A 12496-nucleotide genomic window follows, 5' to 3' on the forward strand; every position below is an offset into this window, starting at 1 on the left:
CAATTATGAAATGATTATCAAAACTACAACTCACCTGGTGGACGTGGTACCATTACTGGCCGGCAGATCACTGGAAAAACGAACCGAGCGGTTAAGCACATTATTTAATAGTCCCAGATAACCATTTGGAATATGAAGGGGAGGCAATTATTATATACTTTTTTTTTTCTTTGTGTGTGTGTGTGTGTGTGTGGGGGGGGGGGGGGGGGGGGGTGGCAGAAAGCTTTTCCAAATTGCTTTGCTATATATTGATTCGCTTGGCTTGTGGTCAGTACCGGCGAGAAGTTATTTCAACATTCATATTAAAATTCATAGCAAACCTATTCCATGCTACAAATCACGTGACTATCCCCATCCCTTCCATCTAGCCACGCCCAAAGACACGACAAACATAAAACTATTATAACTCAGCCTCTTGATACCCTCCAGCACCTCATGGATGAGGTCTTACCCCCCGGACAGCAAACCGGACAGCAGGCCGCACACTCGTCCGAGCACTTTCCACCCTTGCTATCGGGCTCATCGTTCACGGGCTCCGGTAACTTCTTGTGTGACACTCTCAACATTAAGTTTTTCCCACTGCCCTTCCTCGTGGGAAAAATCTGTATGTCCGTCTCCTCGTAGTTGTTCATGACTTGGGGGAAGAGAAGTTTTGCAAGTGTTAATGGTAGTTCAAGTTTGAAGGAATTTTTCGCTGTAGTACTTCGTGAAATTGTTGGCGATACAAGCATGCTTGCCATTCCTTCTGATGACACAATATTTCGCTTTTCTCCGGCCGTATTTTCTTTTGCATGGTTCGCCTCCTGGATCAATTTGTCAAGCTGCATCGCATCCATTTCCAGCGCCTTGATAAACCAGTTTTTTAGTCTTTTAGAATTTCTCTCATTTTCAATCGCTTTAGCCTTATTCCCCTCTACTCTTTGTATAACTTCACGCCTCAATGGCCTACTCTCATAGTCACTTTGTCCCGAATGGTCACCCTTTGGAGTCGCCCTTGCTCTCTTGAAGCTAACATAATGTTTCTCACTAGAGGAAAGACCTCGTTTCCGGGAAGGCAAAGGGGCGTCCTTATTCGAAGGATCAGGAGATTTTGATGTCACTCCAGAGCGTTGGGCGATGATGCCAGCTACATCACCAAGTTTAGCATCGCTATGTTTTCTATTCCATAAGTAGGTGTTGTCTGCAAGGGAGGAATGATAAAACAAGATGTCAGACCAAATAATAGGATTTGAGGGTTACTCGACCAATGAGGCAGCGGCCACGTCTACTGTTAATGCCGGCAAAACTAAACAAAAAAATGGGCTGCTACATGTATTTCGAGCTTTTTTCATAATTTTTTTATTTCCACCATCGCATGCTATTTTGCATTTATGTTTTGTGTTGTTTGTTGTCAGTTTATTTCATAAAAGCTCTACGTTTTGTACATGCCGTTTCTCTTCCCGAGCCTCGAAACAAGTGTTGGATGCGAGAGCTTTTCTCTAAGTGTTTTGCTGATGCTGTGCGCACTAGATAGGCGTTTACCAGCCTCGATAATAGGTATTTATTTCTGATCTAATATCGTTTTGATAAGAAATCGCGAATTACTATTAAGAGATCTTGGTACGACGGTCTTGAATTCTATTAGAGACTCGCTGTTGGTATAGAAATATTATCTACCCAATTTTCTACTAACATATAGGATTCACTGAGGCAGCAATTGTCAATAGCACGCCTTTTGAGAACCGAAAGTGGACCTTCGGCCATTGTGTGTGGGGGGGGGGGGGGGGGGGGGGGAGGGAGGGGGGTACGGGCCGGGGCAAGCATACCCAGATTTGTCATTCTTGGTAAAAAAATGATTAAATTGCAGAGTAGAGAAAAGGATTGTTATGTTCTGTGAAGCAAAACAAGATCAACAAGAACAGAAATTTTGTTTTATATTCTAGTTTTGATTAAAATAATAAAAGTCTTGTCTTCCATGAAACATTATAGTAACCTGCACGTGTTTGCGTTTAACTGCCTAGTAATAAAACTATTTAAGGATGATTTTAATGTTTCACAATAATCAATAACAGTTTTATTATAATCAATAACAGAGTCAATAGTAAAATAATATAACTATTTTTCTTTAAATCCGTGTTCGGTTAATCGTTAATGCTCTTGTCTTTCATGAAAAAAAAATACCTGTTTGATTGCAATAAAAAAATATACCAGTTTAATTGCTAAAGAATAAAACAATGTAAGGATAATTTTAAGGTTTCACAATAATAAATAATGGCTACATAATAGTCTGTAACACGAGAACTAAGGCTACCTTCCCTGTTTATTGTACTAATACTAGTAAATATTTAAACTCGCTGACAGTGTTTCTCTCCATAAATACTAATCACTCCCTTTAAGCGCCCTTGATTGTTATTAGCGTTCTAAGCTTACCAGATTTGCGAAGGGCCTGTGTTAAGGAGAAGAGTGAGACCCAAAGCAACGCAACAAATACCCCTCTTTGGCATCCCATAAAAATCATTTGCGAGATACATTCAGCCACGCATTGCACCTATGGGTCCCGCCTCGGACACCATTTCCAAAGCCTCTTTATCTTTGTCACTCTAAGCGGTGCTTAGCCTTGTCAAACGCATTTAAGCTGACATACCGTTAAGCTGTTATACCGCTATTTGAGTTAAATATTTGCAGCGCGAATTTGTTGTCAATACAATTGCCAGTCTTTTCGATTCTCGTGGCAGAGACAAGCATTAATGTTTGATGGCACCACCAGGCTTCTGTCACTTGCTTGTTGACTCGGAGGTCGATAAAGGTGTAATCCTTTGTCGGATCCAGCATTTTGTCGAACGTTTGTTCAATTTGTTAAAACAGAAACTGATGTGTGTGTGTGTGAAGCCTTTTTTTCTGTCTCTTGTGTAGAAATGTATCGGGGCGCAGATACAAGCGATCTTTGGCTGGTCGGTCAAACTTTAGTTCACCTTTTTTTTAGATGGTAACCTAATTACTAAGCGTTAACTGGTATACATAAATATATATAAATACCGCCGTATTTGTTACATCGCGTCCTGAAGTTTTTCGCTAGGCTAAATTCAGTACAGTTCCCGGACAGATCGCCAAGGCACAAGCCTTCTATACCCTTTGTTATTGTGTTTTAATAGTACATCATTTTCATCTCCGGTTTTGGCACTGAATTGGGAGAAAATAAGTAACTTGACCAGGCGTTTGGTCACTTGATAATTAGCTGCCCCGCCAGGGAAGGGGACGGGCGAAACTCCTTCCTAACTAACCGGCATTTTGCGTGGACTTGCGAAACTGCGAAGAAACTAGTAGCCAGGCGTTAATTAATTCGAGTCGCTGGCGTGGTTTTTAACAAGATCAGATAAGTAGTTACTACCCTAGGGAGTGTTCATTCGTAATGAATTCGTAAATTAAAATAGCTTACAATACATCAATCCCCGTCAAAAAGGGCCGCTAGTTAAGGGATGTATAAAAAACGTGCTTAGTCCCCTCCCTAGGCGTCACGTGACAGCCCTCTGTCAAACATTTTAATAAGCTGTCCTGTTGGCAAGCGGTAAATCAAAAGTGACGTCATTAAGCGACAGCCACTCAGCCAATAGAAGCCAGGAACGATGCTTATGACAGGTATATTGCATCATACAAGACTACTTTTTAAATAGGGTCCTTGCGCTAAGAGAGCACGTGACCTTTTGTGGGTGGCAAATTCACGCGCCCGTCACTCTAAAAAACGACGAAAATAAAAAACATATAAAAATATATAAACTTTAAATGAAAATAAATGCTTCCTGAAAAAAAATTCTGTTTTTTTTCATAAGTGCTAATTAAGTTGCTTTTTGTTGTTTTTATTTTAACGCCTGAGCGCGCGCTAGTTTGCCACCCAAAAGGTCACGTGATCTTTAAGCGCATGTCCCCAATTATGCTGCTCCTCTGTGACTATTTTACAAATTTGTTATATTGTACATTTTATTCATTCTTGCTCTTTTTATATGACTTCTATGTTTTTCTCATTTCTTTCTGTTGTTGCGTTGCGGATGCGTGCATTGAATACCCAAATACACACAGGACTTAAACTTCTCTTTTGTTTTGAATTGAGACAACAGCACTGTTGGTTCGATAATTTTTTATTTTTTTTTTAGCCTAAAAGGTTGGCAAAAAAATCGCTCGAGCCATTAACAAAAAACAACGGAAAAGAAGTAATTCAAATAAAAATGATTGGGAATAAAATATATCGTAGAATTGTTATTAAATAAACGATCAGGGATGGAACTCTTTATATGAGGTTGTTCCCACAAACATTAATTTTAAAATGTAAAAACTGTGATAAATAAAATTCGAGAAGACTGTTTTGATCTTTAGTTGAAAGGGTTTACAAACGTCATGAGTTCGGAAACGGTTGACTAAGAAAACAGCTATCAAGCGTAAAGTTAGCTAGACAAATCCTACCTGAATATTTGCCGGTACACTTGGGTGATTCGCACGAATATCAAAAGAATAAAAAAAAGGATCTTCAAACCTAACAAGGTTCACAGGAAACACAAAACTTCGTGTGTATAGTAGATGGCGTAGATAATCTAGATGGTGTTGGCTGCTTTAAAAATTCATAAACTACATCAAGGGTTTGCAAAACATAAACAACATAGCAGGTCCTAGTCTTAAAGGAAAATACTTCATGGCGTCCATAGAATTTATATCGAAGGGTTGAACGTTGATTTACTGGAGTATGTATGTTTTTGTTAAGTTAATGTGCTTATAGTGCGGATACGTGTTTGTGTCGTCTTTCGTCCTTTTGCTAGATGCCTTTTGGTCTACGTTTTTTAATATTACCGGAAACCGTAGTTCAACCCTAAAAATCGCTTAGACATTCGTCATCCAATCTTAAAGTTGTTTAGAAAAGCATTGACTCCCATGTAGCGACATCACCTGCGAATACTTGAAACTTCTAAATTTGGGAACAGTATATAGGAACATCATATTTTAGAAACATGCATTAAATAGTGCATAAGGCATAAATGTGACTCTTTAGTGAGATGCGTCTAAAAATAAACCCACTCAGATCCATTCATTAACGCATATCAGAGCAAATCTCAACAGTTTGGATTCAAATGGCTTAATGGTGCCATATAGTAGATTTGTATTTAACTCCCCGGAGACTCGAATCATCAGATAGTCGATAGTGAAAGAACGAATCAAAAGCTGTGCTTTCAATTGTATTTTAATGATAACAGGGGCGGCTATTGTTTTTCAAACATTTCTCCAGGCATATAGAGATGCATAAGTATCCGTTTTAAACAAATTGATTATCATCGCTAAAACGCGATCATATTTCATAAGATTTCCTTGGTGTCAGAGCCTTTTTTTTCTGTGCACTTCTAAATATGTTCAAAATGCGCGTGTTGGCTGCCTTTGGGAGAAATTTCTCCGTTATAAGAGAAGATTCCAAAGAGGATTCCAAAGAAGAAGTCACCGATATTGTTAGGACCTCAAAATCAGAGCCAAATCTGAAAAGTAATCACGAAAGCAAGAAAAAGGGGAGAGCTGAGGGTGGGGTGAGGTTGAGAAAGCTCTTTACGAGAAATGCTAGAAACTTTAAATCTTTTGATATCGCAGATGACTGTAAGGATACTGAATCTGGTCAGGAAATTACAAATAACAACACAGTATTTTGTAAACTGGATAGACAACCACCGAATGCGCAAGTTAATATCCAATACAAGCGAAACTTAGGGGCTCTGAACCAGGGAATAAGTGAATTGTCAAACCACAATGCTGGGGAAATGCCATATGAGTTTGACTCCGACTGGAGACCTACAATTATATCATTTACCGATGAAGACCATGACAGCGCAGCCGGCTCTATAGGAACAGGTTTGGAAAATGAAAGCAATCTACACGAAGAGATGAAAGGCGAATACAGCAATGAAAACAACCCAAGATCCGAAAAAGGAACAATGCAAATCACTGCTCTCTCTGACCCCAAGCGATTCTCAGACTCTTTTAATATGTGTTTGATGCCGGAGATAGAAGGCAAAGTACAAGATTGGAATTGTGATACGAACGGAAACACAGAACGTGGGTGTAAAACGCTTGCGACATCACGTCCAAGAGGATCATCCAATGAAAGTAGCCCTGAAGACAAACACAATGCTGAACACGAAAACATTATTTTAGAATATGGTGGGCACGAGGAGGAAGATGAAAGCCTGTATGAAATTGATAAAAACAAGATAGAAGGAGAAATGATTATGAATGCGGCCAAAGACACAGTGCGTAGGAGAAGTATTCTAAAAAGAGATCAGCAAAGCTTGCCTAGGTATGCTGTGACGAGCGGCAAAGTTCGTTATAGCGTTGGGGATATTGAGAAAGCGCCATCTGCGTCTAAAGCATGCGTAGATACAGGGAGAAGGCGAAATTCTACTGTGACTTGGAAAGATTTGAAAGCTGCGAGTGAAGATAGGCCAGTCTGGATGCAAGGCCGCAGGCACGCGATTTGCGAAGAGCTAGAACGAGACAGAATGTATCAGGGACTGTCTCTCAGACAATGGAGGAAGTTGATACTTACAAACTACTGTTTGTTAGATTATGATTTGGACTTCTGAAGTTTGTCCTTTTAAACGTTAATTTTTTTTTCTTTCGTTCTTTGTTTCTTTCTCCCTTTTTTTTTTTCTTTCTTTCTCTCTCTCTCTCTGTCTCTCTCTTTCTTTCTTTCTTTCTTTCTTTCTTTCTTTTTGTCTGTCTGTCTTTCTATATTCACCGCTATTATTTCAACATACCAAGTGCTTTGTAAGCATTCATTTTATATATTGATTTGGGAAAATTATCGGTTTTTTTTATATATAACTTGGTGTCAAAAATAAAGGTAAAAAAAATGCGGAATAAAAGGAATAATAAATGTTATGTCGGAGTGGGGGTCTTCAGGGGATATAAGGTATAGATACTTGAGCAAATCTGGTGCTCCCTGAATAATGACTCCCCTTTTTGGCAGTTAAGATGGGATCGCGTGCCCCCGCTCTAGCTACGCACTCACGACTAGCTTTCTCTTTGGTTGGGCTGAATGGATTTCAAAACATATCTCGATAACTTTAAAGGCTCCAGACAATAGCACATCCAGGATTTTTAATCTTATATTTATGAAAACTATACCAATAGGCGACTTGCACTAACAGATCACATGCGTGGCAATTTCGCTCTCTCAGGATTTTTGTGGAAAAATAACAAAAACAAAAAGCAATTTATCCAAAGCTGACGAATCAACCAGAAAGTCATTTTGTCAGAAAGGGCGGATTTTCATTGAAAGATTTTCTTCCGCACTTTAGCGTGACGCCGCCGCAGCCCTTTCTGGGGTTTATTTTGCCCTGAAGTCAACATACATAAAGCCACGTGATTTAGTGATTTCTTTGTACAAGTCGTCTATTATCTGCTCCTAAGCAAAAAAAAAGGCTTAATAAAGGGTGGTTTTATTGACAAAACCACGGATCTACCTCTGGATTTGCCAATGCCGGATAACTTCCTGGGTATAGTTCTTTATGTTTTCACTTCATCTAGTAATGACAAGTTCGCCCTCTGATTAAATACCATGCAGCGTTCGAGACGTAGGCTGCAGCTAAGGCGGCACTTCTGAAGCAGCTTGGGTACTCAACATAACGAGAATAATGCCTAATTGCCTAACCACTAATTACATCACTCACGATAAAACACCCACCCTTTCTCCTCCGACTAACCGTCCCTTATATATCAATGATATTTGCAAATGAAGAGGGTGTTTTTTTTTTTTTTACTGTGATGGATTTTCAAAAAAAGAGTTTTGTTTTTCTAGATTTTAGCAATACTATGTTCGTTCAACCTCGGCGAAGCGGAAAACAGAAGCGGGTCCTGTTTGTTGGGCAGGTTATCCATTTTTGGTGTGGTATTTCACGAGATGCCGAAATTATATCTTGTTGCATTCAAGCAGGAGACATTCTCAAGGGATAGTTTGTTGAACGTGGTTTCGTAGTGCCTAAGGGATGTTACTAAAACGGGGAACGGGGAGCGGGAACAGGGAGCGGGGAACAGGGATCTGGGAACGAGTGGTCAGCGGTAGGGCACAGCGATGTAGCAACCTCACGTGCGTCTCTTTGGCTCTTCTCTCGTTAAAATGGATGGTAAGTGAAATCTCTGACTCTGTTTCTAAGTATTATGAATAATTCATGCGCCCATTTAATCGAATCTAATACGTTTCTCTTATTTTAGATGTGATAGAGATCAAGTCAAGTGAAAGTTATGTTGAAAGGGATAATATGATAACAGTTTGCTTGGGTAGTTTAGTGCGAGCTAAAATCGCAATGGTAAACTTGAAAAGAGATTTATGGAAACATGTTTTGAATCCGTGGATATTTTTGCAATCCTAATTGCCATGACTTCAAATTCTCATCCCATAGTGATGAAAAGCACTGTTACAAATTTGAAGTGCTATTTTCAGTATTTTTATGATTATTCCCACGAACGGCCCATCGAGCGTCGCTATCACGAAAATTTTCAAATTCAAAAGGAAGATTCTCGCCGCTCAAACGGCAAAACGGGGACGAATAGACGATTAAAAGGTATGGTTAGAAAGATAAATATGTGTCCTATGATTCTGCGAGGTTTATTTTGCCATGCGAGTCTGGATTTTAAAAGGATCGGTGGATTTGTTGAGCACTTTGGAATTTGGCGGTTGTCGGAGTTTGCAACCTTGTCTATTTTATATACAGAAGGCGACGGGAAAAATTCGCAGCGGCTAAAACAGCTTAAAATGGCAAATAATGACAGGTTTGAGTAGCAGCAACGTCAAGCTACTATTTTATGATTACGCGAGAGATCAAAGTCGCGCCATGGGAATTTCGGGCGGTGATAGGTGGCTAAACATTAAAACATTTGCGTTCAACGCAATGTTTGACAAACATGTTTGCGTGTTTATACGAGGAAAATACGTGCGTGAAATACGAGGATAGTAGCTTAGGTTTATTTTCACAGTATTTTCTTAAACTCAAGAACACAAAGCATCATAGATTGCGTGAATTTCAATGTGGCTTGCTTTTGTTGGTCTGGGCACAAAAAATACCATATGCACGTGCTCGACTGGACAAAGAAGAACAAAGGCTAACGGAAGCAATGTAAACCTAGGTCGTAGTGTGCTAACATGATGACGACATCGGTACATTTCTATAGCAACAAACCAATTTCCAAGAGACGCAAGCGTTAAAAAGACACCGACTTCACCGAGCAGTCATGATATTGCAGCGCATGGCCAGGATTTGCCCCCGGGTTTTTTTTTATGGCAACACATACCACAGGGTAACCATAAGAAAAATGTAATCGCTTATGATCCATCCCAGAGCTCTCCTCCGCGGTTGTATGTCGGAGGTCCAGCTGTCAGCATAACCGAGGAGCTTTGGTAACGAGAATGACTTTCGGTCTTGAATTGATATAACCTGCTAAGCCGGCTCTCATTCGCGTTTATTCGGAAATGTTTTGTTTTTGAATATGGGGAGTTCTGTGGCGTGTGCGAAGGCCAAGGTGCGCCCGAATAAGTGCCGCATAAATAATAGCAGTCTAGATTTGATAGAGCACAGGGTACCCGGGTGTCAGGGTCTTAGATATGGCTAGCAGGCCCAGAATTTTTAAAGATTTTAATTTTAGGGTTAATTATCATCCATCGGCATTGCGAGTAACGCAGTGGCTTTTTGCCAACAGGCGGGAAAAATCCCCGATGGAATAAATGCCCTACAGTTTTTTTTTTTAAATAACACGGTAAACTATCAACCTGTGAGTTCAAACACTGAATTTTCCGACAACAAAACTTAATTTAGAACCGTTTGCACATTCTAAACGAATATAGAATACTTTGAACCAACTATAGGCTGACAATTTACTGGCTTATTTGATAAAAATGGAAACTGTCGGGCATTTAGTCCATTAAGGACCTTTCCCGACTGTCACTTAAAGAAAATTTTTTTTGGTGTACATACAAGCAAGGAAAACATTTAATTCCGACAACAAATCTCAAATTGAAATCCTTTGCCCTTTTTCGACAAAAAAAAAATAGAATACTTCAAACTCACTAGGTCGACAAGTTACTGGTTTATTTGAATAAATATTGACAACTTTCGGGCATTTAGTCCATTGAGGACCTTTCCCGACTGTTGGGCAAATAGCCACTGCGATCTCAAAAAGTGATATTTGGGGGATTTAACGTGCAATTACAGATTCGATGATATGAATTCGGAAGCCAAAAAGTTATGAAAAACTCCAAATCTCATATTTCTCTTTTTTTTTTTTTTATCCCGCACGTTGTGTACACGAGAGTAGCGCGCGCCGATTCTTTGATAAAGACGTGACTACTTCTACAGTTTGATCGGAATCCTGTAAGAGCTACAGTGGCTTTTTTCATTGACTCTCATCAACTCTCATCGCCGTTTGGTCAAGGCTTAACTGCTTTTATAATCTCTCTTTTCCTTGTCTTTCTCCTCCTTATTTCTACCGCGATCCAAGAGATCACTGTGGGAAACTTTGATATCGCGTTGGCGGGTACAATAGGACGGAAATAGCAGAATATGAGAGCTAAAATATTTTTAAATCTTTTAAAAAATCGCATTCTTTTTCAATCTATTAAAAGTTTTCACCAATAATAAAAATCAATTTATAAAAAGGAAAAACCTCAATTATTAAAACTTATCTGATTCCACTCCTCTATTTTGTCTATTGTAGTAATGCGTTATTTGGTTTAGCGTGTCCGTGATTAAAATCTCGTGATCGTGCTATCGGCGCGTGCAAATATTGACACCGTTACAACATATAACGTGCTTTGGTGTAGGATGGCTCCGACGCGGTTTATGAACGTGTTGGTATGATCCTGTACTAACCGCGCGAGCTAAGACGCTAAGGCGTCCGGTTTCTTTGTGGGGAAGAGTATTTATCAATTATAAAATGATTTAAACAGTTTAAACGTAGATTACGATTAGGGGGAATGGTATATGGTAATCTTAAACCGCTATGTGTTATTTTGGTCACGTTCGTAAAATCACTTGACCGCGCGCACGTCCTTTTTGAGAAAGCGATTGTAAACGAGGTGTGGGGTATGGACTTCTTTACTTATATCTGATTTGATATTATTGGTCAGTTACGAGTTCTCTTTTTTCAATTCTGAATTTAAACCTGTCAAAATGTCCAAGAACGCGTTAATCCTTGTCTTGTGAGAATGATATACTTATTTATTACACTGTTAGGTTTGTCTCTCTTTTTTTTTTCAAATTCTGTTAGCGCCGATCTACAGATAAAAAACCCTCAGTCCTTTAGGAGCGGGGGACCAGGAAAACGGGATTTTGTTTACTGGGGGCGGGATTGTAACGAGAACGCTCTTTGGGGATTTGTAGCGACAGGGGAAAAGGCGGGATTCAAGCCAATATAAAAGCGCATATAAAAAGCGTAAAAGTGGTCTGTGAAGACGCCGTTGTCTGCGTAGGCGTTATAAAAATGGAAAAAAAACTGCGTTGAAGCTCATATGTTTTACGTTGGAGCGCTTGCCAAAGTACCTTCATCCAAGCACCGATTTCTATAGTAATTAAACACCTTTTCTCACGAGCATAGTAACTCGCTGGGATACAGAATTGAAAAGCAAGTGGTTGCATGATTGATCCTGTTTTTTTTTTTTTTTACAGGTCGGCACGAATAATGATAGACAGGACCTAAACCCCATTTTTGGCTTTTCTAGTGTGTTATTAGCAATGAGTAACAATCCCATTAAAGCAAAGACCCAGGAAATATCTCCAATGTGATGGCGTTTTAATCCATCCCTCTCTTATCGGTGCTCAGTTTACAAATGACTACACAAAAAGACAACGATTCTTTAGTCAAGACAAGTGCTGTGCATGTTTTGTGTTTTTGCTTTGACGTCGTTTGCACGAAGGCTTGGGCCATTTTGGGTCGAGTAACCGCAGCAATTTTTTTTACTCACTTACTTACTTTTGGCCTAAAAGAGTGCTTCAAAGAGGTTCTATAAACAAAGGGCCTGGGAGCTTTTAAAAGACCATAAGCGTGAAAGAACAATTTCCATCTGCTAATTTGGAGATATTATTTAATATTTTCGATAGAATTTGGGAAATTGCGTTTAAATGGAGTGGAATGGGGTCTTTTTAGGGGATTGTTTAGAAATTTCATTAAATAGTTTATCATCCAATTTTGAATAAAAACGACAGAAACGACAACTAGGGCACTTCTAAGCTAATATTATATAACAGTTAGAGTCTGCAATAGCTAAGACAAAACATAACCATAATTATTTTTATTAATAAAGCATTAGCGCCACGAGGCTATACGATCGCCCCTAAGTCAAACGTTAAAAGGGCGCGTTAGAACAATTAATTAATCAACAGTTAATTTATACTTAGAAGTATAGCATTTGTAAAGCGGTAACCTGGCTTAATGTGCGCGATAAGAATGACGCACAAATTAAAATCTTAAAAAAATGAAAAACAAAAAGACTAACATATAT

General features: G+C 39.2%; 1 protein-coding gene and 1 long non-coding RNA gene across 4 annotated transcripts in view; one reads left to right on the top strand and one right to left on the bottom strand.

Moving 5' to 3' along the window:
• The window catches only part of LOC116602248, a 60733-nt gene that overhangs the window by 6374 nt on the left and 41863 nt on the right, over positions 1-12496 (bottom strand). For 2 of the 3 annotated variants that reach the window (XM_048721413.1, XM_048721412.1), the window contains 2 exons: positions 452-1180; positions 35-70 (listed from right to left, as the gene is read on the bottom strand). In XM_048721413.1, coding sequence (XP_048577370.1) covers positions 35-70; positions 452-1180 — 765 coding nt within the window. Of the gene's footprint in view, positions 1-34; positions 71-451; positions 1181-2409; positions 3075-12496 lie in introns of those variants that run through there. The other variant, XM_032363580.2, reaches the window with a different exon arrangement.
• Positions 8064-8754, top strand: LOC116602253. Its single transcript, XR_004290351.2, has 2 exons — positions 8064-8129; positions 8218-8754. It is a non-coding gene; the product is annotated as an uncharacterized LOC116602253 (long non-coding RNA).

The sequence above is a fragment of the Nematostella vectensis genome, chromosome 14, assembly GCF_932526225.1.
Source record: "Nematostella vectensis chromosome 14, jaNemVect1.1, whole genome shotgun sequence".
NCBI classification, from domain to species: Eukaryota; Metazoa; Cnidaria; class Anthozoa; order Actiniaria; family Edwardsiidae; genus Nematostella; species Nematostella vectensis.